The sequence below is a fragment of the Hyaena hyaena genome, unplaced genomic scaffold (assembly GCF_003009895.1).
Source record: "Hyaena hyaena isolate Hyena2069 unplaced genomic scaffold, ASM300989v1 scaffold_583, whole genome shotgun sequence".
Classification (NCBI taxonomy): domain Eukaryota; kingdom Metazoa; phylum Chordata; class Mammalia; order Carnivora; family Hyaenidae; genus Hyaena; species Hyaena hyaena.
Window position 1 is genome coordinate 612201 of NW_024081216.1, and position 27392 is coordinate 639592.

General features: G+C 37.2%; 1 protein-coding gene across 10 annotated transcripts in view; it reads right to left on the bottom strand.

Moving 5' to 3' along the window:
* Nucleotides 1-27392, bottom strand: part of SOX6 (SRY-box transcription factor 6) — a 357612-nt gene that overhangs the window by 20533 nt on the left and 309687 nt on the right. For 6 of the 10 annotated variants that reach the window (XM_039256670.1, XM_039256668.1, XM_039256673.1 and 3 more), the window contains one exon: nucleotides 19510-19618. In XM_039256670.1, coding sequence (XP_039112601.1) covers nucleotides 19510-19618 — 109 coding nt within the window. Of the gene's footprint in view, nucleotides 1-19509; nucleotides 19619-19820; nucleotides 19902-27392 lie in introns of all 10 variants that reach the window. The other 4 variants (XM_039256665.1, XM_039256666.1, XM_039256664.1 and 1 more) reach the window with 1 other exon arrangement.

The window sequence follows — 27392 nt, forward strand, 5'->3', positions numbered from 1 at the left end:
AACAATATTAAGAGTCCTAGAATATGTGTAATTGAAGTTCCAGGAAGAAAAGGGAGAATCATGATTGAAAAATATTTGAAGAAACACTGGTTGAAAATTATCTGAATCTGATGAGAATCATCAGTTTACAGGTTCAAGACATTCAGGTAAATGCAGGTGGAATAAATACAAAGAAAGCCATACTCAGACACTAGTCAAAATGCTGAAAACCAAAGACAAAGGGAAAATTTCAGAGAGACAGGGAACATTACATAAAAAGTAACAACAATATAAACGATCACTAATTATTCATAAGAAACAATGAAGGCTAGAAGGCTATAGAACATCTTTAGAATGCTAAAATTAAATAAGCCGATTCATAGAGTGCTCAAATTCAGAGTATATGCTCCAAAAACGAATATAAAATACATTTTCAGATACATAAAAGCTGAAAAATTGTATTACTTGCAGACCCATACCAAAAGAAATACTCAAAAAAATCATTCAAGATGAAGAGAAATAACATCTAACAGAAACTTAGATATACATGAAGAAAGGAAGACATCAGCAATGACAAATGTGGTTAAAGAAAACAAAAGCAAAAAATCCCTTGTCGTTTTCTTCTCTGGATTTCATTAATAAATAGCTGATTTTGTATATCTTTTTCAAAGACAAGGGGCTATTTAATATAAAATATAACACTACTGTGGGACTTAGAATAAGAAGAGGTAAAATGTGAGAACAATGGCACATTAGCACAAAGGATAAGGTACTAACTGGTATTAAATTGTTAACAGTTTCTTTATTTTATGAAAAGTGGTATAATTTTAACTGTAGGAAGACTCAATTAAGGATTCATAGAAATCTGTAGAAACAACTACTAAGCAAAATAGAAAAAGGTATAGCTAAAATGCCAGTAGTATAATTCAAATGGAAGACTGAAAAAGGACTCAAAAGGAGACAGTAAAAAGATCTTGGTTGCCATGGATCAGGGAAGGAGGGATGAAGAGACAAGACACAGAGAATTTTTTAGGGCAGTGAAAATGTTCTGTATGATACCTAATGATGGATATATACTACTATACATTTGTCTAAATGTATAGTGTCCAGAGAATATACAATACTTAGAGTAAACACTAAGGTAAACTATGGACTTTGGGTCATTATGATATGTCAAGATAGGTTCAGCCACTGTAACAAATGTGCCACTCTGATGGGGTATGCTGACAAAGGGAAAGCCATGCATGTGTGGGGAAAGGGCAAAATCTGTGTCTTCCCCTCAATTTTACTGTGAATCTTACACTACCACAGAGAAATAAAACTGTAGTAATAACAACAACAACAATAATAGGATTCAGTTAACTCAGAAGAAAGAAAGGACAGAAAGGCAAAAACTGAGGGAGAAAACAGAAGAAAAAATAGCAAATTGTAAGACATAAGCCCATCAAATTCAATAATCACCTTAAATATAAATAAATTGAATAATTCAACTAAAATCACACATTTCAGAATGGATAAAGAGTTGAAATCAATAAAATACAAAACAGATACAATAAAGACAATTCACAAAGCCAAGGATTCGTAATTCAAAAAAATCAATAAAATTGATAAACCCCTAGTAAGACTGATCAACAAAGTAAGAAAACAAAAATACCACTATTTGGATTGAAAGGGGAGATTTTACTATAGATACTACTCACATTAAGAGAATAATAAAAGACTATTGTAAATAACTTAATGCCAATAAACTTGAAAACTTAGATAAAATGAATAAATTCTTGAAAGACCCACACTAGTAAAATTCACTTAAGAACAAGTAGAAAACCTAAATACTCATATAGCTAATAAAGAAATTATATTTATAACCAAAAACCTTCTCAAGAATAAAAATCCAGGCCCAATGGTTTCACTGCTAATTCTTTCAAACATTTAAGGAAAAATTAATTTTATACAAGTAAGTTAAGTAGAGGTAGAAAGAGTTGTCCCCTAATTTATTTTATGAGGTAACATCATACCCTGACAAAGATTTGAACATAAATGCAAAAATTCTTAATAAAATACTAGCAAATTAAATCTAGCAATATGTAAAAGAGATAATAAATTATGATTAAGTAGAATTCATGATGATCACAATAGACTCAGAAACTGATTTTAACAAAATTCAGTACCCACTCATGTTAAAACCTTTCAGGAAACTAGTAATAGAAGAGAACCTCCTCTAAGGGACATAGAAGAAGAATGTGTAGGACATCATAGTTATGCCTCTAGGAGTGAAGAACAAGGCAAGGGATGTCTACTTCCACCATTGCTTATCAACGCACTTCTGCAGGTAAAGAAATAAAAAGCATACAAATTGGAAAATAAGTAATGTTATTTGTATTCATAGATAATATACTTGTTTACATAGAAAATCCTAAGGAATCTGCAAGATAATTACTAAAACTAGTAAGTAAATTTAGCAATACTGCATTATACAATATAAAAGTACAGAAATCAATTGTATTCCTACATACTAGCAGCAAACAACTAGAGAATAATTTTTTAGGGGCTCCCGGGTGGCTCAGCTGGTTAAGCCTCTGACTTTGGCTCAGGCCATGATCTCACATTGGTGGATTCAAGCCCCGCCTCAGGCTCTGTGCTGACAGCTCAGAGCCTGGAGCCTGCTTCGGATTCTGCATCTCTCCGTCTCTCTGCCCCTCCCCCTCTCATGCTCTGTCTCTCTCTGTCTCAAAAATAAATAAAACATTAAAAAACATTTTAAAAAAAGAAAACAATGTTTTAGGTTTTCATTCATAATAACATCAGAAAATAAAATACTTAGAAATAAATTGAACCAAAAAAGTATGCAAAGACCTCTACATTAAAAATAATACATTTCTGAGTTAAAGAAGACCTAAATAAATGGAGGAATATACCATGTTCATAGATCAGAAGAGTCCATATTGTTAAGATGTTAATTCATTCCAAATTTACCTATATATTCAACCCAATCCCAATAAAAAGTATCTGAAAGACAATTTCTTTTAAAAATTGACAACTTGATTTTAAAACATACATAAAAAATAAAGCAGTAAGAACAGCCAAAACAAACTTGAAAAAGCTGGAGGGTTCAAACTTTATAAGATTTCAAGATTTATAGTACAAATACTTTGTAACATTTGTAAAATATTAGAGTTAAAAAGACAGCATGGTGTTGCTATAAACATAGACAAACAGATCACTAGAACAGAATTTGAGACCCCAGAATTAAACCTTCACGTATATGGTCAATTTTCAATAAAAACTTAGGCTGTTAAAGTGGGAAATGATAGTCTTTTCAACAAATAGTACTAAAACAAGTGGATAAATACATGGAAAAAAGTGAACCTTGACCTCTTGACCTCTATCATATACTACTCCTAACAATTAATTTGAAATGAATCATCACAAAACCAAAAGTAAAAGCTCAATGAATACATAAGAGAATATTTTAATTTTTAAAATTTATTTCTGAGAGAGAGAGAGAGAGAGACAGCGTGAACAGGGGAGGGTCAGAGAGAGAGGGAGACACAGACTCCGAAACAGGCTCCAGGCTCTGAGCTAGCTGTCAGCACAGAGCCCGACGTGGGGCTCAAACCACGAACTGTGAGATCATGACCTGAGCCGAAGTTGGATGCCTAACCAAGTGAGCCACCCAGGCTCCCCCATAAGAGAATATTTTAGTGGCCTTGGAATAAGCAACAATTCTGAGATACATCATATAAAACACTAAATATACAAGAAAAATGATAAGTTTGACTTTATCAAATTAAGACTCTGCTCATCACAAGTCATTGTTAAAAATATGAAATGTCAAAGCCCAGACTGGGAAGAAATATTCAGAATACACATATATGACAAGAACTTGTATCAAGAATATATGAAGAACTACTACAGAAAAATAACAATATAATTTAAAAATGGACAAAAGACATGAACATTTTACAAAAGATATAGTTATGGCCAATGAACACATTAGAAGATATTCCATGTCATTAGTCATCAGGAAAATACAAATGAAAACCACAATAGACACCACTTTCTACCCACTAGAATGGCATACAACACTAATATTGGCAAACATATGGAGGAACTGGAATTCTAATGTATTGGGATGGTGAAAGTGTCAAATGGTGTAACCATTTTGGAAATGTCTTGGCAGTTTCTTATAAGGTAAAATATATACTTACCAGTGACTCAGGATTTCCACTCCTAGGTACTTACCCAAAACAAATAAAAACTTTGCCCAGAAATAGATTTATGCAAGAATATCATAGCAGTTTTATTCATAATAACCAAAAAATGAAAATAATTGGAAAAGGGAAAATTGTGGTATATTCATACAAAGGGATACTATTCAAAATAAAATGGTTTTAACACTTCAGTTTTTAAAAAAGCAAAAACAATCAAAATAAAGTAGAAAAACAAAGAAACAAAAATGATTTTTCCTGAAGGTTTTTTATTTTTTCCTCTGTGGACCTGAGTGTATGGTGTACTCTGGCCATTATGAACTCAAAAAGTTGGCCTCATTTACTAAAATAATAATAATAATAACAATAGTAAGTATATTAAGTAGGACAAAAGGAATCTCAATAAAAAGCGACATAAATATATACCACTGGGTTGCTTGATAATCACAGTATTTTAGGCTACTTCAGAGTATCAACAGAATAGTTGATTTTCTCATGCGGGAGTCTGGAAAGAGTTACATGATACAGTTAATAGTCCCTTATTTGGGTTAATAGAAATAATGATAATGAGTGCATCAGAAACAAAAATACAGAAATGAAGGAATTTTAGAAGGGGGCTTGAAAAATTAGGAAAGATGGAGGGTATTAATTTCATCATGTTTATCCCACCAAATCTTACTATTGTGGAAATCCAACTCACTGTGCTGGCTGACAACTGTCTGTCTATGATTATGGAAGTTCCACTAACTTCACATTCCTGCTTACTGCCAGAAAGTGAACTTACTTTCATTATAAGAAGCCTGCTTGGAATTGAAATTTGATTTCTTCTTACAAAAACAAAACAAAATAAAAGACAAAACAATTTTACTATCCTAGTGGTTTACTTGGCAGGAAAATACATTCCATGGCTGAACAAGAGTCTTAATCATTAGGGAAGTGTTCATCTTCTGAGAAGGGATGCCAGGGGTGAAAACTATGGTGTGTTCTTTGTGTCTTTTGTACAAGATTAGCTAGATAGTTAGCAAAGAAACCTATTAATGGGTGCCATGATTTTAAGAAGGCAAACACAAAATATGGATGCATAGTTCTTCTGAGCTAAAGCCTGGTGTAAAAATAGGAACCAGTGGCGCAGGAACAAAGGATAAATTACCTTTGGTACTTTGATTAAGGTGTTAATTCTTTATTTGTCCAATGAAGGGGAAGTCCATAGGTAAATTTTCATTTCCTTGTTTTCATCTTAAAATTCATTAGTCCCACTGAAAACAACTACCTTACTTAATTTGAACCTAAATCTCAAGTAGTGAACTTTATAGTAAGAAATTCACTGAATAAACTAGATAGGTAAGTAGATGACAGATAGACAATAGATGGATAGATAGATAGATAGGAATAATATACACATAATGAAAAAAATCCATTGGGAATTTTGGAAACAGACATTTCACTAGACTAAACTGGAGGTCAGTTTCCAGGATAGGCATATCATGTGTGCTAAGTAGTTTTATATACAATAATATTTACAAAGTGCTTTCAGTAGATACGTTATCTAGATTCTCCTTACAATGCTTTGAAATAAATAGGAGGGTAGATATATTTACCCCACTTTACAGATGAGAAAACCAAGGGGCTCAGAGAGGTTGTATTACCTTTCTCTGAAATAACCTGTTAGTGGTATATTGCTAATAAGGAGCGGAACCAGATCTAGAACCTAGGCCTTCTGACCCTCCATCTAATTCACTTCCCCTACACCAAAGCTACCCCAGTCATTATTCAGTGATCTAAAGTAACTGAATGTCAAAGCCCACCATTTCTTGGCAGGAACATTACTTTCCCCCTGTAAGGATGCCATTTCTCTGCCACAGCTAAGCACATTAGAGGAACCCATTACCAGTTATGAAGTTCATGCCACTGTCTAAGTGGTCTCTGAAATACTGCCCCCCCCAAAGATGCAAGAGCATGCAAAGAAAGTACATAGGACTGAAATTACAGCAGGAATTAAAATGATGCTGAATTAATACATTCCTTAGTTGTGGGATTATGAGTGAGTGTTATCGTGGATAAGGCTTCTATTTTTTTCCTATTGGAAACTCCATTCTCTTTAAAAGATCAACAAGAAGAACCAAAAGGGAATTCCCTAAGGTCAGCTCTGAGGAAACATAAACCTCTAATTCAATAACTCTGCTACTGCTCTGAAAAAAGGCTTTATTATTGCAACATCCATATGGAGCCAATTGGACATTAATGACTAATCAATCCCTCCCCTTTCTATTCTACTTAAAGTGTCACAAACCATGTTTAGATTAGCCCATTTCCTGCTTAGGATTGCTCAAGATGTCTTTTGTTCTTTCAGGACCAGCCTGATGGAGGCAGCTTAAACAAACACACGACCAGAGTGGCGCAGGAGTTATAAAGTGCCATATGTGAATGAACAAAGGGGCTATACTAAAGCCTTTTGTGGTATTTGTTAATGTTTTTCATCTGAGCTTAAAAAGGCTTAATGACTTTGTGGTGAGCTGATGCATGTGGCTCGTGGCTTTGCAAAATGAAGGAAATGCTAACCAGTGATATACCAGTCTGTATTTTCAAGAGTCCCTTGCTTTGAGTTTTGGTGCCCATGTTTACTTTTTGTTTTTTAATTCTCAAGTTATATTTGCTTTCCACAGATAGCTAAACAGAGCCTTTTATCTTGTTTCAACTATAGGATCCAAGGGCAACTGGGATAACTTATGTGATTCTTTTAACGACTGGAAAGTAGCAAAGAACATCAGATATTCTACTTATTATCTGTTTTCTGTTTGCATGCACAGAAGGAGAGCTTACAAGCTGTTGAGCCCAGGCAAAAAGAAATCATTTAAGTTTGAACCAGAGACCACTGTGGATGAAATAAGACAATAATAGGTTCTGGCTTCCTAAGTTTTCAGGAGCACCAGGCTCAGATTCAAGTAGATTCCCTTGGAGAATACAGAAGCTGGTAAAAAGCTGGTAGACTAAATAATTCATGTTGCTCAGCAGTTTCTGGCTTCATCCAACTTGATACACTACCATAGACTATACATGAAATTAAAGAGCACAAACCAAGATGAAGCAAATTTCAAAATTAGTTAGCAAAGATACTACTAAATCCATCTTCTTGTTTCCATCCTCATCACTGTCTCTGCTGGACTATTATAAATACTAGCCTTCTACCTGATACGTTACTTCCAGCTTTGAGTCTCCAGTCCCCAGTTACATACCTTCTCCTAATTTCAGCCTGAGTGTACCATCACAACTGCAATTCTGACCATACTACTCCTATATGTAAAAGCTTTCAATGGCTCCCTAATGCCCCAAAGATGAAGTCCTAGGCTCTCCATGACCTGATGTTCTACCTATGTCTCCAGTTCCATCTTTGACTCCTCTACTTAATATTTTGTTTGCTTTATAATATAGAACTACTTAGGGTGCCTGGGTGGCTCAGTCAGTTAAGCATCCGACTTCGGCTCAGGTCATGATCTCACGGTTCATGGGTTCAAGCCCTGTGTCGGGCTCTGTGCTGACAGCTAGCTCAGAGCCTGGAGCCTGTTTCAGATTCTGTGTCTCCCTCTGTCTCTGACCCTCCTCTGCTCATGGTGTCTCTCTCTTTCTCTCTCTCTCAGAAATAAATAAAATATTAAAATATATATTATATATAAACATATATATATATATAATATTGAACTACTTTTAGTTTCCATACCCCATACCATTTCGTACTAAGAATTCACACTTTCCTTTTCCTAGAATTTTCTGTCCACCTTAAAATCACTTATTCTTTGACTCAGGTCAGGGATGATCTTCTCTAGGCAGTTGTGCCTGGTGTATCAGGTTGGACTAAGTCTTTTAGGCTCCCATGGCATCCTGTGCATACCTTTATCTTAACACTTACCATATTTTACCCAAATTATCAGTTGTGTGTGCCCACCTTCTTCACAAGTCTGTGCACCCCAAAAGGGGCAGGGATGACTTTGTCTTATTTGTAACTGCTTCCCCAAGGTCTGGCACACAAGTGAGCATACAGTAAGTACTCAAATGTCACAGTAGAGATTAGTGGACATCTTCAACAGTGAAAATTTCAGAGTGAGACTCAGATGGCTACCTGTTGCATTAGAAATTGGTAATTTTTGAAATTGGATTTTGTGTAAATCCTATTTTATTTTTTATACTCTGTTGAATACTTTGCCTTACTTGAGCTATCTGTAAATAATAAGGCTTTGATGGGAAAATATACCAATAGTTGTTTGGAACTCAGAGATCATTTGTTCCAATCTTAGTTCTTTTATTGACTTGCCACACTGCACAATCCTGAAATCCCAGCTTCCTCACTTCCTGGGTAATCTTGAAAGGATGGTAGGGGAAGTCTGAGCTTTTTGGAAATATGAAATCTGCAAGCTATTCTAACATTGTAGGGTGTGCATAAATACACACAACTGAAGCATGTATTCAAACAGGCCTATGATGGGAGCTTCCCTAGATAGCAGAGAGTCATTAGGAAATAGATGAAACATGCTCGTATAATTAGAGAACTTTAATACGAGAGGGATATTAAAGATCATCTAATCCACATTCCTTATTCCACATGAGGAAACTGAAGTTTACAGAGGTTAAGTTGTCTAGGTCTCACAGTTAGAAAGTGGCAAAAATCATGAGAGATTCAGATGCAACTATCCCTTAAGTCTCACACTTCCCATCAGAAGGAATTTCTAAAATGGTCAGCTGAATTGTTTCAGTGGCATCTAGACTTAGCTTTTAAAGCTCCACAAAATTCATTTAATTGGTTTCTCTTCTCCATTTCATTTGTTTCAGAGAATTTTCCTTTTATTAGAATGAGAAATACAGATACTGGGTACAGTAGTAACTAAATTTTTTTATTAGGTTACTGTATGGAAATAGTATTAGAAGGATTTTGGCTACTCAATTCACTTCCATGATCTGCTTGGCCCTGAAAATCTGATGAAAGTATTTGAAAGCTACTTAATATTTGTATGGTTTGAAAGATTAAAAAACTTTCAAAAGTTTCTATTTCTCGAGGTGCCTGGGTAGCTCAGTTGGTTAACCATCTTACTCTTGGTCTTGGCTTTGGTAATGATCTAACAATTCATGGGTTCGAGCTCTGTGTCAGGCTCTGTGCTGACAGTGCACAGAATCCCTGCTTGGGATTCTCAATCTCTCTCTCTCTCTCTCTCTCTTTTCCTTTCTCTGCCCCTCCCCTGCACTCTTTCTCTCTCTCCCTTTCAAAATAAATAAACTTAAAAATAAAGTTTCCAGTTCTCTCTCTTTTATTTTTGCTTTTTAATAAAAACCAATAGGAAAAAGCTACCCCAACAAAAACAACCAACTCAAGCAACTCATCTTGGAGAAAAATGGGAGTCAGTATGGCTTAGATGCTATGTAATTAGACAGATCTGGGATTTAACTCTACATTTGATCTTCCCTAACTTGGGAAAATTATTCCCTTTACCTAAAATGGTAATCTCATCTCCTTACAAAAGGGAGTTCATCATTTCTTCTTGTCAGGATCCTTGTAAGGATTAAACAGAAACATAAATTTCTTAGCTCAGTGACTAGATCCCAGTAACCACTCACTAAACAGTAGGTGGCCTTAGAAATAGTAGCAGTAGTAATGGCAAGAGAAGCAGTAGAGTCTATTCTAGTACCTAGAACATATCAGGTGCTTAACTCATATTTGTTCCCTTTCTAGTCTTTCCCCATACCTGGGTGATGTGCCCTGAGCTGCATAGTTCTGTCCTTCAGAGTAGTTAGAAAATGAACCTACAAGTTAGCTGGAGAGTGCAATTTACTACTTAATGGAGTCTCTTCTGCCCTAAAGCTAAAAATATTCAAAAGGGTCTCTATGACAAAGAGCTAAAATGTATTGAATGTGCATAGGACCTAACCCCAAAAGACCATCTCATATCCCAGAGTTCCCACATGTGGAAACTATAACCAGATTATGCTGCTCAAACTTGGCCAGAAAAAAAGGAAAGAGATCATTATCTTGTGACTTTATGGATCAGCTTTTTATAAAGGACTCACTGAAATAACAAAGGATTAGGATTATTGATCACGATACTGTAATAAATGAAGGGCAAAGTAGTTTCAGGGACATTTGATAGTTGTTTTTCTTTCTCCTCTACTAGCAGTTCTGTAAGTCTGCAACATGGAGTAGCCATTATCCTTTTCCATTTTGTCCTCAGGTATGACTGGCCTTCCCAGTGAGAAGTGAGCTTATATTAAAGCCGCATGAAGTTATTTCTCTCCCATGAAACATATACGTAAACCAGTAAACTGCAATTTGTATTTTTAGTATAAATTTAAAATGGTTGAATAGATTGCTTATGAAATTCTCTCTGGGGCTGAGACTTGGGATATTAAGTTTTAGTTCGGAGTTACTTTTTTATAACCTACTCCTAAATTTAACAGTCTACAGTATAATGCAAATGTCAATGGATTCTTACACACTTGCTTTTCTCTGGTACCAATATCCAATATGGGGCATCATGTCTACAGGTAGTAGAGAAGAACAAAAACAATTGAAAAAAACTCTATTAGTGAGAGGCAAAAGTACACGAGAGATCTGTAAGACATCCATCAGTCAAATCAGACTAAGTGAAATTACACTTAAATGAGTAATATACCCAGGAAGAAAAGAAGTGTTTTTTAATATGACTTCAATTAAAACCCTCCTAACACCTATTCAGCTCTCTGATTATGTTATATGAAAAGATGCTCACTGAATATCCACTCTGAAATGATATTAAACAAAACACAAGAATTAAGAGACTAACAGATCTTCCAGACTAAATGAACTGCTGCTTTTCCATTATTTTTAACCTTTGTAGTCTAAGTCAGTGTTGAACAATTGAAGGTTAATGCCTGTTTATTTGATAGCAAAGTCTAAATTCTTGAGCCTGGCATTCATGGCCATTTACAATATGGAACCCAGGTATTTCTATAACCTGTTCAATTCCACAAATATTTACTGAATACAAATATATGCAAAACTTTTGCTGGGCTTGATGGGGAACACAAGGGTGAGGAACTTCCCTTCTGGAACTTCGTTATAAATATCTGTGTGCTTTACTGTTTATGTGTCTGCTTGGATTATTCCCTCAACTGAAAGTTCTTCCCCCTCTCTTTGTTCATCCAAACCTGGGCTTATCTCCAGCTATATTTCTATCAGGGTTTCAACAATCATTGTTGTCCACAAAGCACAGTAGCTTACCCCTCTAAACAGCATTTTTTTCCCTGTTTCCCTAATGATGCACTTGAACATGTAACATGTTAGGTTGCTTTGCTTTCTATGTGTACTAATATTATAATTACCAACCGCATTACTAGCTCTTGGACAATATAGTGCAGTCCATCTTTTAAGAAATCCTTCCCTCCATGCCCATGTGTGCTGCACACATAAGAGATAATCAGCAAATTAAAACTTGAACATGAAGGTAAAATTGAAGACTGGAGGGTCCTGAACAGAGGGAGATCCTGATTAGAAAGGCCTGGCTATTGGTACTGGCAATTCAATCTACAGGGAACTATTGCTAAAGAGTATGAAACAATAAGTAGTGGACATAAGCAAACAGTGTTAGACAAGCAGAGTAAAGTGAGACAATGAATATAAAAGGAGGAGATATGCAAAAATAAAAATTTCTTAAAGAAAAAAGCTAAGAAGTCAGTAAGAGAAAGTGAGCAAGAGCTAAGTAGGTGGTTATCAACTTTTTTGAAATAAATTAGAAGCACAATTATCAGAACTTGAGAAAAAGGAAAGGACCAGTTAGGGGGGCAATTGGTCTCAAATCCAACCCTGACCTTAAACAGAAAGAAGTTAAAAAGCATTCCAAATTGGCCTGATGCTCTTTAAATTCCACCAGCTTAAGGTTGGGCTGGATTCAATAGCCGGCAGACAGCAAGTCAAATGGCTCTTGCTGCCAAGAAAGGATGATTCTGGGACAGGTAAGTAAACAAGATCCATGCCCCAAGGGCTACACATTCAGTCCAAACATGGCAGAGTGACCTCTGTCGGCCATGGTTTACTCTAATATTTTTATATGTGTGAAGTAGACATACATAATACTGAGAAAGCATGGACTGATTTTGCAGTCCCACTGGGAACGTATGCTGGCTGCTCTTATCTTGGGGCTAATTTTCATGGAAGATGTTGTTAATCTTTTGTGGCCCAGTTTCTGAGACAAGTTGTGGGAGTACTTCTGTGTGATTCAGTAATAGCATAAACAAGCATTTCTTTCCTAGGGTGGATGATATTCAATCATAAAACTAGATGTGTGTGTGTGTGTGTGTGTGTGTGTGTGTTGGTAGTGGTGGCGGTGGTGGTGGTGGTGGTTATGTACATTATCACTGACACTTTAGAGTTAAAGCCAGCCTAGTGAGAAACCAGCTACTGGCCAGAGCTAGGTTCCTCAATAAAGGGAGACTAGCTCTTTGGGCTTTCTAGCTTAAGCAAATCTGAGAAGCAGGTTGAGTTCCCTTTATGAAGTATTAGGGGATGGAGTTATATAAGAATCTTTTGACATTTCACTCTCTTGCCCCATCAGGACTATCCATCACTTGGAGAGTTCAATGGAAATTGTTTTCTACCAACATTAAAAGTTATTTGGGAGCTTTTAAGACACAGCAAATATATTTCTTTAAGAGAAGTTTATTTGCTTGTTTAAGAGAGCGGTACTTTATATATAGTGCTGATATAAACTGGTGCACAGGATCCTCTAAAACTGTTTATATCCACAGTAAAATACATTTTTGTGATACTCATACAACAGAGTTAGTCCAGAGCCAAGGGCTTTGTGAACTCTGCTTATCTCCCAGCCTGTGGCTGTTACTCAGTCCTCATCAAGGTCTTGGGCCTCCCTGGCTACTGATCCTGGCATCAGATCCCAGCCTGCTGGTTCCATAGAAAATTCTTTGCCTTTATTTTCTCTAAGATTCCTGGAAACACTGTTTTAGGCAGCTGTGAAAGGTCAGACCCATTAGCACAGCTCCAGTTAGAGCCCCCTTCTGATTTACCTCGTCTTTTCTTTTAAGATGTATCATTCCCCATCTTATATGCTGGATATATACTCTAGTACTTGGATTCCTTCTTGGGCAAAGACATCTCATTATAGAAATGGTATATTTCTCTAATAATTTCACTTCTTTAAAAGACGGTATGGTCCCTAATTGATACTTGTCACATTCTAGTTGACTTAAAGGAGAATGATTTCAATTATATGGCAGTATAATAAGACAGGTAAAAAACTGCCAACTAGAAATCACCTAGACCAACTTTCTCACCTAGAGATGAGAACATTCAGGAAAAGAAAGTGACCTGCCAAGGGTGGAACAAGGGGACTTTAAGTCTCCTAGTCCATGATCAAATATCTGAAGGGGTACCATGTGGAGAAATGGAAAGCTTTATTTTTTGGAACCCAAAAGTCAGACTAGCACTGAGGTTATAAGGAAACAGAGACAAATTCTGGCTATCAATAACAAAGAATAATTAGGATTGGAATGAGCTTCTCAAGAAGTAGCTTTCTGTTAATAGACTAATAGACATATTTGAACAGAAGGGAGATGACCACTTGTTAGGCTTCTATAAAGGGATTTCTTGTCTGGAACTGTGAATTTGATGATGTCATTTCTTTATTCCAATTCTGAGAATATAAGTGTTGCAATGGGAAGCACTGTATTCTGGATTTGAAATAATAATGACTTTCACATTCCAAAGTACAAGCAGTTTAGCCTTTAAACCCCACCCCACATTACACTACAGCCCCCCTTTGCTGCCCTGAATGGGCCGTGTATCTTCAAATCAATCTTCCCTTTCCACCAGGGATAAGAAGGACCCAGGGAGGGGAAAGGGAATGAGAAAAGTTTCATAGATTTACCAGAGTGCGAATCAAAGGATAAGCAGAATTTTTAAGAGAAAACAGTATTAAGTGGTGCATTTTTTAAGAAAAAAGACGAAAAGTTGCAGTCTTTCTTATTTGTCTACAACCAGAGAGCTTAAGTTGACGATAATAGAGCTAATCTGAGGTATAAAACATAGAAGCAATCAGAAGTTCACCAAAAAACAAAGCTTTCAGAAAGGTTAAGGCCATGTTGGCTGGGATCCAATTCACAATTCAGTACAAATCTATAAAAGTCTTCTAAGCAAATCTGAGAGCAATAGTTCTAAAAGGGACTATTCTGGGTACACATATCCATTTCCACTCAAATCAATGCAAGTTTTTAATACATGGAGGACAGACAGCACATCACCACAGTTTCAACCCAGGGTCCAGAAGTCTGGCCAATGATCATCCCTTTCGGAGCTCCTATTCCCTGATTCCCCATATCATAATGTGGTGCAGCCTTCCTCTGAAGCTAAGACACAATGATTGAATTGTAGAATTAAAAGAGGTGTTAGGAAAATGTTTTCTTACCCCAGATAGTCTGCAAAATGGAAAAAAAAAGTATCTCTTTAGAGATCCCCAGTAAGAGAGAGAGAAGAAACAGGGTAGAAAGAATTTAAAAAAGAAGGCAAGCCACAACAGTTATTGCTGGGAGAAGAGGAGAGGAGAGAGAAAAAGAAGGGGACCATCTGTGAAATACAATGAGAGACAGCTGCTCATTAATAAAGTTCAAGGGATGTGAAAATTGGATTCAACAAGTGGCACAAATATCCTCTCAAAGTTACTGGTCTTCTCTTTTATTTCTCTGGAAAAAAACAAAGTGAAAGCTATTGTGCACCGATCACCTTTCTTATAAGACACTTTCTGTGTCCAAAAAGACCTTACTAACAATCTTGAAATTGGAATGGACCTTAGAGATAATGAAATACAGAACACATCTTTGAAAAGATAAGGAGGCATTAGTCACTTGTTAGCCATCCTTTAGTAAAAGAGCCTTAATCCAAACCTCCCAATAACTGGACCAGCACCCTTCCTACTGTACTTTGCAACCTTGAAATCAGGAGAGTTGGGAGACCCATCACATCTTGCCTGAAGAGAACAAGGAGAGGGGAGAAGTCGATAAAAAGTTAAGCAGCTGCTCATCATTCTTAATACATGGTGACTGGCTCCACTAATCAAGTCCTCTCTTCTATGTCCCACATAGGAGCTAACACATTTTTTGGGCTCAGTACATAGTAAGCCTTCAACTGCTTCAAAGTATAACAAGACCTTACACATGTTTCCTAAGCCCCCAGCACCAATGAATTTGTAGTTTTATAAATATCATGGTGAACAAGAAATGCTGTCTTGTCATATTCAAGCCAAATAACAGCTGGACTTTAAAAATAAAATTTTGAAGGCATTTGCCTTTTATATTTTTAATTTCTGTTTTCCTGGCTTATGGTTTTGTCATTTGATTTTGATGAGTGTTTAATACACATATGCACAGCTGCCTCTTTGGGTGACCTTTCCTTTGCAGCTTCCATGCTCAGAGCTATGAAGCAGGTCCTCAAGTTGCTTAGTAAGTGGTATTGGCATTTTCATGACTGCCAGACATTTTCCTGGGAAGCCCAGCTGGACCAGGCCCTCATCTCCTAGGCTGACGTACGTTAGTCACTTCAGAAGCCTCACAGGAGGATGGGGTTCAAGTCCCTTAAGATTGCTGTTCTGCATTATTCACAATAACCAAACATGGAAACCACCTAAGTGTACATCAATGTACATCAATGGATGAATAGATAAAGAAAATGTGATACACACACATACACTCCTCTTGAAGGAGTTTTTTGTGACTATTATACATCCACAAAAGAAAATCCTGCCATTTGCAACGACATGCATGGACCTTGAAGACATTATGCAAAGTGAAACAAATCAGACAGAGAAAGACAAATACTACTGTATGGTTTCACTTATTTGTGGAATCGAAAAAGGAAAAACTCAGAAACAGAGTAGAATAGTGGTTTCCAGGGATTAGGAAGGGGAGAGATGTTGGTCAAAGGCTATAAACTTCTAGTTATAAGATGGCTAAGCTCTGGGAGCTAATGTATAGCATGGAGACTGTAATTAACAGTTCTGTATTATATACTCAAAAGTTGCTCAGAAAGTAGATCTTAAATGTTCTCATTAAAAACGAGGCAATCATGTAAGGTGATAGATGTGTTAACTAACTTGTGGTAATCCTTTCCTAATATACATGTGTACCAAATCATCACATAGTACACATTCATTTTACCCACTGCCACATATCACTATCTGAATAAAGCTGCAAAAAAACATCTAACTTGCTGTTCCAAGCCAGAGGAAACATGGACATGATCATGTACGGACTGAGAAGAGGAGGCATGCTGGGCTAGAGCTGCAGAACTCACCTGGCCATTGAGCTCACCTAAACAGCTTTCACTCTGAATCTCTGGGCGGCACAACCAAATCTTGATCTTTTTAACATGTTTCTCAAAGACAATTATGCCTATCTGTCTGTCTGTATGCATTTCCCTTTTAATCTTCTGTCTTCCTTCACTAGACTTTAAACTCCAAGCAGTCAGGAACATATCTGTTTTGCTTCCCTTGGTTTATCTAGTGTCTAGTTCTGGCCCACAGCAGACACTTAAGAAATGTTTTGTTTTGTTTCATTTCATTTCATTTTGTTTAGACCACAAAGTGATTGAGGAGTTTATAAGCTATAGTTATTCTTTCACTACAGTCCCTTCTTACTCTTCCTGTTAAGGAAAATATGAAGGAGCAAAGTAGAGAAAATATTATGTGTACCTGTTATCTACTCTGACTTTAATATGAACTGTAACTCCAGCAGGCTTTGCAACTAGCTCTTACTTGAACAAATGCCAGGAAATATCCTGAAGTCAGCAGAAGACTGCTACCCATCCCAGCAGTCCTCACAAAGGCAGTGCACTTCTGTCGATATTAGAGCCAGTAACTTGACTCCATTCATGAACTCAGTCCCCCAAAAGCACATGAGGTCTCAATGGCAACTCTGGGCAAGCTTCTGAAGGGAGGTTTTCACACGCTCCTTAAGCTCCTGGGCCACTACAGCCCTTCTACTATTACACTCATCAGGCATTGCTGCTGTGTATGACAGAGTAACACGAGAGCTGGTATATGGCATGACTTGCTATATTTAGGGGAGAGGAAATGGGCCATACTGAGGAAGGTCACAAGGAGTCTGTTCAGAAAAGTGAAGGCACCATGTATTTATCTTATACACAGGGCATGCCATATAGCACAGTAGTTAGAAGCTTGGGTTCCGGAGCCAGGCTGCCTGGGGTTGACTCTCAGCAATATGCTTACTAGCTGTGTGACCTGCGGCAAGTTACTTAATTACTCTTGTCGTTAATATTCTCATCTGTAACATGGAAAAGAAATAATAACGCCTTCTTTACAGTGTTGCATAAGGTTTACATGAGAAAATATGCATAAAAAACTTAGCATATTTTCTTGAACGTAAGTGCTTCAGAAATGTTTGCTAACAAACAACAACAAAAACCAAATTAACTAGGAAATTGGTCTGAATCCAGACAATCTGGGTATGAAATGGAATTTCCAAGAATATTTCTATACAATATGTCGCTCTATAATTAAGGTTTTCATTTTTTCCTTTCATAATGGTTAATAACTCCAATCAGGCTTTTTAATTTACCAGGCACATAATATCATCAACTAATTATTAACATTATTAAGTGGTGACTGACTATATGTATACCCATTATACAGTCAAGAAACCAAATGAAGAAGGAAGAATGATAGGTTAAGAAAACTGGTGTAACAAGGGTAGGGTGATAGAACTCTGTACTTCCTGGTCTATGGAAAAATGAACAGGCTGAATACTCCAAAGTGTTGAAAAATGTTATTTCATTGTATATGGTCAAAGATTTAGGTACCCCATGGTACAGTCTTGCAACAACATTGAGATGGACCTGGCCTGAATAAACTGGCTCCCTAGGCCAAGGAACCTCAGCCCTCATGAGGAAAAACCTATACTTCTAAGTGCCTATAAAATGTCAGTGTCACTGTGCTCTTGGTACACATTCTTCATGAAAGGCAGCAAGTGTATGTCTGGCTTTAACCTCCCTCCTACCTCTTCCTCCCCTCTGCTTCTCTTTCTATTTCTCCTCCTTCTCCTCCTCTTCTCCATCTTCCTCCTCCTCCTCTTCCTTTTCCTTTTCCCTTTCCTTGCCCCCATCCCCCACATACATGATGGTCAGAATTTAACGCCTTGTCCCCAGGACTATCTTGAAACATCAGTCTCTCCTACTGGTATAAAAATGTGCCTTCTAAATACTCTGTGAAGTGCCTCCTAATGTCTGTAACTGCCCATCTTTTAGTGTTCATGCCAGGGATTCCTGACTGCCTGGGATGGCCCCAAGCTGTCACCAGAAGCCATGTCTAGTTAGATGTGACTATGAAATGTCTTCATGTGTTTTCAAGGGATTAGGGTCCTGGAAGAAATTTTGCCAGTAAAAGGGATAATAGTAAGATTCTTCTCCTCAAGCAAAAAAAGAACTTTAGCTGGGACCTAAGATAGGTGAAGTATTGTGTTACTCTGAAGAGAACAAATTAATCTTCCCTGACTGGTGGGAGGGATTCTGCCAAAGGAACAGCTAACGGGAAAACCAGTCCCTACTCTGTGATGACACAGTAAATAACCAGGCAACATTACTACTGAAGTGCTGACCCAACTCATAAATTGTACCCAGCCTCTGGGGAGCAATTTCTGCTGATTTGCTGCTTGTGCATTTAAAACAAACAAACAAAAAGGTAAGAGAAGTGGACAGGCATTGACAGTGCCATGGATAAACCCACTCAGAGTGAAGCTGGTCTTTCTATCTAGACTTTCACAAGATTTTAGTAATGGACAGTGCTCAGGCATAGGCTGAAGAATTATTAATTTTACACTAGATCTGCTGCAAACCATCACTGAGTTCCCAAAAAGGTTTGATTACACCTGGGACTCACTTGATTTAGGGTCAAAAAAAATCCTCCTTTGTATAAGTTAGTGCTTTTTTAAAATAAGTATGTAGTGACGTGGATGAAACACAGAATTCTGTTATTCATTGGAGCGCGGAGGGTCATTTTATTCAAAAACTTTAAAGTGGCACCTTGAAGTACATGAATCACTATGTGTTTGGTAATATAGGATCTAGCTACATCTCAGTGTCCTCAACTATAATATATAATATATAATGGAGACTAGCAGTTCCTCTGATTTGACAAAAAAAAAAAAAAAGAAAGAAAAGAAAAAACAAACAAACAAAAACCCCAGCTGGCACTCCTGAGAAAGACTGTATAATCCTATAGCTAACTCAGATGCACCTTCACAAATGCCCGGAGCAGCAGAAAAGAGCTACGGAAAAGCCACTCACCCTCTGCATCTTCTGGCCGAGTAAGATCGATGACACCTGGGCCCAGCTTTCCATCTTCACTTGACTTTCCTGTTAACTGGGGCCCCAAATTCTCAAAGCGTGTTCTTTCCTAGAGGAAAGAATAATCAGAGGCTTATTCTAGCTTCCGAAGCAGCCACTTTTTCCTTCCAGTTTCTATCTTGCTTAGCGGGCAAAACTTGGATTTACAAACATCATTTCTGACCAACTGGGGCTCAGAAAATTTCTCAGGAAGATTCCACTAAAGCCTGGTGGTGGCACTGACAGTGCTGACAGCATCTAAAGCATAATACCTGTAAGAAAAGGAAACCTGTGCCGGGAAGCCTGCTGGGCTGCACAGTGCATCTTCTCTCAGTGAGATTTGCTCCAGTAATCTAAAAGGAATGCAATTGAAAGATTTGAGCCCAATATGCAAAACTTGAAAGAGCAATTCCCGTTAAAATATACTGCTAGTTAACAGGAGAGGAATTTTCTCATTTAGAGATCGCAGTTTGCGTTGGTATTCCTGGGAAAATACAAATCGGAATTTTAGGCAAGAGGATTTCAAAAACAAATGTTTCAAAGCAGGCAGACTATATGATGGCATTGATGCTATTATTTTGCCTAGGAGTTTCAACTGTAACTTCTTGGGAAGTAAAAAGATTATTACTCCCAGCCGGCCATGGAGTCAGGAAATTTAAATACTCCTGCTGTGTTATAGGGGGGAAACTCAAACATGTTTGTCTTGTTAACCAGTTCTTCTAGGACAAGGAGCCTGAAATATCACAGTGAACTCTCCTGCTGCAGCTCTCCAGATCAGTAGCAGAGGGCTCACTGACCATCACTAATACGGTGTTCTTGTCTGCAAAAACATAGCACGTGTCCCCTTCACACCTCCTTGCTACTCTCCAGACTCAAACTTGGCTTTGTGTTGTGCTTATGAATGAATGAAACCTTGTTGTTCATTACTATGAAACAATATTAAATGTCATGTCAGCTTGAATTTACAGACATGAAATAGCAGCTTCCAGCTCCGGGAATGGTTTCTGCATGTTATACTTAATGCATTATGCAGCAGTAGAGTGCTGATTGCTGTTCAGTCTATTGTTCAATGACCTAGTTCTGTACTGAGCATGTTCAGCATTAGATGGAAATACTCTGAGTGTTCTCTTCTGTAAGATGTTTAGAAACTTGGAAATATCCTTAAAGAGCAAACATACAATTACTTGATAGAGGCTGTGTCTCATTTGTACAGCCTCACTACATTTGTGCTTTCTAATATTATTTTTGAATATCATTATATTTCTATAATTAATTCCCATCAGTCAAATTGTGCAGGAAGTCTTCCAGTTCTCCTTCATCATGGAATATGTTGAAATCTGTGTCGGAAGAAAACACAGAATAAACCTTGCTTTAATCTAGCACCATCTCTATGAAAGATTTGCAACAAAATTATAGTCCCGAATTTCCCTCACCGGGCAATACTAACTAGTTACACAAGTAGGAAATGGGGAAACCTCCGAAGTACCACACTTACAAAATCAGAATGAAAATAAAAAGCAAATTAGGCATGGTTCCCCAATATCTTATGTGAAAACACCACTGCAAGAGAACAAATTAACCCAGATGCAGGCCTCAACAAAAAGCAACCACAAGCCGTGTGGGAGTTTCACACATTGTCGGGGGGGGGGGGGGGGGGGGGGGGGGGGGGGGAAGGACAGCTGCTTTTAATCAGCCAATTTCTATTTTTGAGTAGCACTTTCAGTTGTCATGATGTAAAGAAAAAGAATTAAAGTGAAGATGAGTAGTACCAGGGAAAGCAAAATATTCAACCTTTGTTTTATCACATTGTTTCGCATTTCAAATATTTGCATGTGAATGCTCTCCCTGTGTTAAATGCAAAAGGAGTTTTGATGTGACACCTGCAATCTTCTTGGAAGAACAACCTTTAACTGTATTTTCATGGGGGGAAAACAACTTTCTCTGAAAATCAACAGACCGTGCTACCTATCAATATGCATATTTCAAGTATCTTTCTAGTCATTCATTCTCTTTGATTTTACCGGAAAATATTCTCAGTAAAAAAAATAAAGTTCCTGAAAGAATATCAATATTTTGACAAGGAAGGAGAAGAGGGAAAATTACATGCCATGGTTTGTAAAATCCTAAGACAACAAAGCTTACATGATGATAATATCTTTTCTTTTACAAAAAATGAAGTGCACTCACAATTCAGTATTATCAGCTTGCTTTTAATCATAACAAAAAACATTCGGAACATTCAACAACACATTCACAGGGCCTTTGAAGTCATACATTTTTCTGACTTCATTGAAAAAAACATTCTTCTGCAGAGCTACTTTCCTTATAAAATATCAATATTTTGACAGAGTAGAAGTCAAGGAAGAATATCCCACGAAACACTCGTTAAACAGGCAGAAAATAAATCAATGGTAAAAATTGTTTGGGGCAGTGGGCTGCATTTTATAGTTGGTAATATTAAGCACTTGTGTTTGAGATTAAAGAAGGACCCTGCAAAGCCATGCCCTTTCATATAAATTTCTACCTAATCCCCCAGAAGATTTCCTTCTTCAAAGAAGAGCTCAGAATATTTATTTGCCAGCCACATAACCATAAGATAAGAGGGCCCGATGTCTACAAGTTATCTCTGGGCAGCTGGGCCAAGCAAAGATTTTACCAATAAGGTTGAAAATGAGCCTAGTAAATACAGGATGTGTACATGGGCACATAGATGAGTTCAAAGATACTTTAGTTCCAACAGGCTTCAAGTTCTGGCCATGAAGTGCCAGTGGGTATGTGCCTATATCAAACAGAGACTTGTGAGTGGCAAGTTCTTAACTCCAAATTTTGCCCACACACTTGAACTAGCTCTCACAATATACATATTGTCCAAATAAGATACTTTGGAGAAGTAAACAAAAGAGATGAATGCTAATTTAATACCCTCCCCCCCCCCCAGGAAAATACCTCAATTTTCACGTTGACGGTGAAATGTGCATTTTACATGCAGCAATGTGATCAGACACTTACTTATGCATTGTCAGTCACAAAACACGCAGGCAACATAAAAGTTACTGAAAAAAATTAAAGTCAGCTCTGCTGTGTTGTAGGGACTGTTGGCTCTCTAAGTGCTTTGAAATTATGATGTATGAGGTAGATGTTGCATATTAAATAAAGATATTTCAATGATAAAGCCCCCTTTAGTGAGAGCTGATGAATGTTAAATGTTACAAGCCACAAGACGGTGGCATCCATCATCTTCACATATTATCAGAGTCAATGATGGGGCAGCCTCACTGATGACAGATAGACTGCTGCATTATTATCCCTTCTTTCCAGAGTCACTGCACAAACCATTCAAGTCCTCGAGCATTATTTTTAACTTTGCATTAAATTAGCAACTTTTCTCTCCCTACCATGGCAAGATTGATCAATTTTGTTTTTGCATCAGTGGAGAAAGAGAATGGATCTGGGGTAACTCAAAGAACAGAGGCTTGTTTCCATCCAGGAAAAAAAAAATCAACTTCCTCTCACTGGCAACAAATGTAAAATTGTGATATGGGGAAAGAACAGCAATGAAACAGTAAGCACACAATAATGGCTTTTCTTTGCACTTAGATAAAAGCTGAATTTTTGATGCGCACAGTATATTTTAATAAAATTTTATATACTATGTTTTATACACTTATTGGCTATTCCATAATAATGTGTGTGCTAACAGTAAAATTGCTCTTAAATTTATGTGTGTTATTTATACGTTCCCCCGTAACAATGCTTTTTGTTGTAAAAAATATTCTGTTTATTAATGTAACTTTACAACCGCTGCATCCAAGATCCGTGGTAAATTAATGACATTTTTATTATTTTATAGTGTCATTAAATTTTTACTGATCACTCCATCAAACAGAGGCAGTAAAGGCCATAATGTAAACTGGGACACTTAGATCAGGCAGCAGGAAGACATTCCATATAGTCTGAAGAAAACTGCTAGCAATAAATGATATTTATACCATCTTTAAGCATGTTAGAATACTTGGATAAGTTTGGCAAAACTGTTTCAGTAGTAGAGTGGATTGTGTACTTAAATAACAGTTTGCTTGCTAGCAAGATAAGTCTTTTTCAAACCATATGTGAGGTGACTGAATGCAGCCCTCTCCTGGAAAACAACACGCGAAACGTATGTTTCCCTGGGTACCCTCCCCTTGGGATTACCGAGACTGACCAGCCTATGCCATACCTCAAATTACTGCCACACAGACCCCTTTTCTACAAACTGAAGTGGAAATTGGTAAGTGCTGAGACAAGCATTTCGTTTGTTGACTTACAAACAAATATATTTCATTTGACAAGTAGACATAGCTGGACAATGATGTGATATATTTTATTCCAATGGTCCAGATGAGAGGTACTTCACCAACCTTTATTCAAAGCTCGTTTCTAAAGAATGTCTGAATGTGAACTCATTCATAGCAGCCACAGAACATACACCTAAGGAGCCACTACCTGCATTGCAGTTAAAATGGGCAAAAAATAATGATCTCAATTTACTTTCTCATATAAAATACATTATATTAGTATACTCTATGCTGATTCTCAATTATTCTGTTTATAGAATATTTGTATATATATTTTATGCAAGTATTTTGGAATATTTTATATAAATGTATACACATATATATTTCTACATGTAGACAATAGTAATTAGAACAATTTATGCTCATGTAATCACCCATTTAGTACCACCTCTTATTAAGTAAATAAAATCTTGTTGTTATATCCTGAAATACATTATTTAAATATTGAAGACTTTTTCAAATCTTTCAAATATGTAATATTAAGGAATTTTGTAGGGATGTTAACACTGTAGTGGCACCAGTCATGTTCTTGCATATTTCTGAAGCAGGGTTTTCTGAGAGAAATAACAAATTCTCGCATTATGAATAGGAATTCTCTAAGGCCAGCACAATGTCCTGAGATATTATCTGTCCTCAAAATTTTAGCTTTGTCAAAGCTGTTGAGGACTCCCCAGAAGAGGTCTTGTCACTTCATCCCAACTCTAAGCGTTAATGTTTCTCCAACTCAGGGAATTTTCCCCAACTAAAAGTGAAGACTTCCCTGCAAAAGCAGCTTTACCCTTACACAACCTCCCTTCCTGCCCTCTGTTCACATCAGTACCAATTGGTCAGTACTATCTGCCTCACTTCATTCCTTGCCCCTCCATGCTCAGTCTATCATCTAGTCTTGCTGATTCTTCTCTCACAGAGTCTCTTGCACAGGTCCCTTCCCTCCATTCCCCTCATCATCACTAACTGCCCCTGCACTCACACCCACACTCTTAGATCACTGCTGCTTCCCAACCCTTCTGGGTGCTGGGTACTTTCTACCTGCTTTTGACACTGCCTTCTCAGTCCCCCTATGCACACTCTTCTCAGGGCTCCACTTCATAGCTCTGATTTAAAACATTCAGTGGCTTCCTGCTTTCTGTTGCATTCCATTCAAACTCCTCGATTCGCTTTCAAGTCTGTCATACGTTGCCTCCCACACATCTTCTTAAGCTCCGTTGCCTACAACTTTCCCATCACACATCCTCTGCTCCAGGTGGAAAAGAACAGGCCTTCCCATAACACACCATGATCACATCTGCTTTTTCTTCCTCACTGCTGCTAGGATAAGCTTCCTACTCTCTTACTTCCTTCCTTATTTAGAAAAGCCCAAGCTGCCTGTGAACTCTACAGCCTCTCTGAGCTACCTGCTTTCTGATATACAAAAACTCTTAGTCTTCCCTCCATAGTTGGCCCCTAGTTATATACTATCTTAAGGAATTGAGCTTTGGTTCATATGTACCTCCAAGTCTTCTCCCAAAACATTATAAGATTTTTCAAACTAGGGGTTTGTCTTACACCTTTTCTATATATCTTACACAGCATTTATTATTAGTGCCCATAAATACTTTAGGTTTTACAAGGCCACATAATTTATTTACCCACATAAATCAAAAACACTCTGCAAATGAGTGTCCCAAAGAAGCAAGTTTGTGATAGAGAGGTTTAGACTCAACATTCCACTTGTGGTGATGTCTCTTTGGTCAATAATAATCAAGACAAGGAAATTTAAAAAATCTTAAATATTTTATAAAAAAAAGAGAAATAAGCAATGTTAAAAGAACACAATAGAAGAAGACATGTGATGATATAACTTAATAGGAAAAAGAGGTTTTTGAATCTGACTTAAAATTTCTGCAATGTGGCACTTGAATATTTGTGCAGTCTTTGCAAATTATGGCAAAAGAAGACATGACCCACCACAAATACTTGGCTTAAAAAGCAGTGAACATTTGAAAGGCCTGTCTCTCTTCTCTTCTCTCTCTCTCTCTCTATCTCTCTCTCTTAAGCAGGACAATGCTAAGAATAATGTTGAGAGAAAGAGAGTCTGTATCTTACTCTGAAAGGCTTGCTCTAATTCTTTGCTCTGGACCTATCTTGCCATGATGTGATTCTCAAGAACCATTACTTAAGCACATACATGGTTTCCTTTTTGACTTGAAAAGCTCTATCACTTTACTAGCCTTTATTTTATGTCCTTTATTATACATTTTGGTAATTTAATGAGGGATCAAAACTGTAGGCTTTACGTTAGAAAGTAACCACATATGCTTTGAAAAAAGTGATTCTTGTCAGGAAGGAGTTATTTTGGAGGTCCTGGGATTGACTTTCATAGTGATATTTTGATGGTTGTAGAGTCAGTAATCATGATAATAAAGACTCTGGTGGGGAGAAATGAGGGTTATTATTGAACTTCACTGTTAAATGACATTTTGTCAGCTAAAACTATTAAATTGTCTAGCTTTAATACACCCCTAACACCAAAATTGTGCTAGGACTCATGAATTAATTAAGGCCCAAGTTTTCCAACTGGGTTTGTCCCCATAGCACAGACACATGTATTGGAGGGGAGGTAGGAAAGAGGCTCACTTACTGATCATGTACTATGTGTAAGGGTCAGTCTAATGAGTATTTTCTTTAGTCCCTACACCAATACTACAATGAAAATACTACTATCACTTCCAGTTTTACAAGAGTAAAAGGTGAGGCTCAGAAAGATTTTTTTTCAGAAAGATGGTTTTCTGTTTTATTTAAGTCACTTAACCAAAATTTAGATAGCTATTTGTGCTGAGGTGAATTTAGGATCATAACTCTGCAACTTAATTACCATGTGATCTCCCTGAGCCTCTTTCCTCATTTGTAAAGTAACATAGAAAATGCTCATGCTGCAGGGTTGTGATGGTGAAATAGAGATTATATGTGTGAGTGCTTAGCAAAAATAAGGCAACTCATAAAATACCCACTTATGTTAAAGATATTATTTAGTGTTTGCTAAAGGTTTCAAAGCTAAACACTAATGAAGACAGTGTCCTGATCTAAAGGCCAATATCCATTCTCCTGTATCAACAACGCAACTATATAAACAAAACTGCTTTCCTTTTTGTCTTGGTTGCTAAGCATCTCAGAACTAAATTTAAATCTCAACCTTAGTAACCATGTAGTACCTGGATCTTGTTATTCTGTACTTAAAAGCCTTCAGTACTCCCCGTCATCTGCATAAGGAGAACCAAACTTCTTTGTACAGCTTGTACAACCTTTTAGGATCTGGCTCCTGTTCTCCTCATCAGCCTTATGCTCTATGCATTACAGTTTACATTCTCTGTTCCAATAAGACGGAACTTCTTAGGGTTTCATGAACAACAGAGTTGTGATGTTGTATGGCATTCCTTCATTCTGGAATGCCCTTTCTTTCCAGCTGACATCATAATTAGTCCTTTCCAGGATGAATTACAGTATTTCTTCTGAACAAACTTCTTTGTGGAC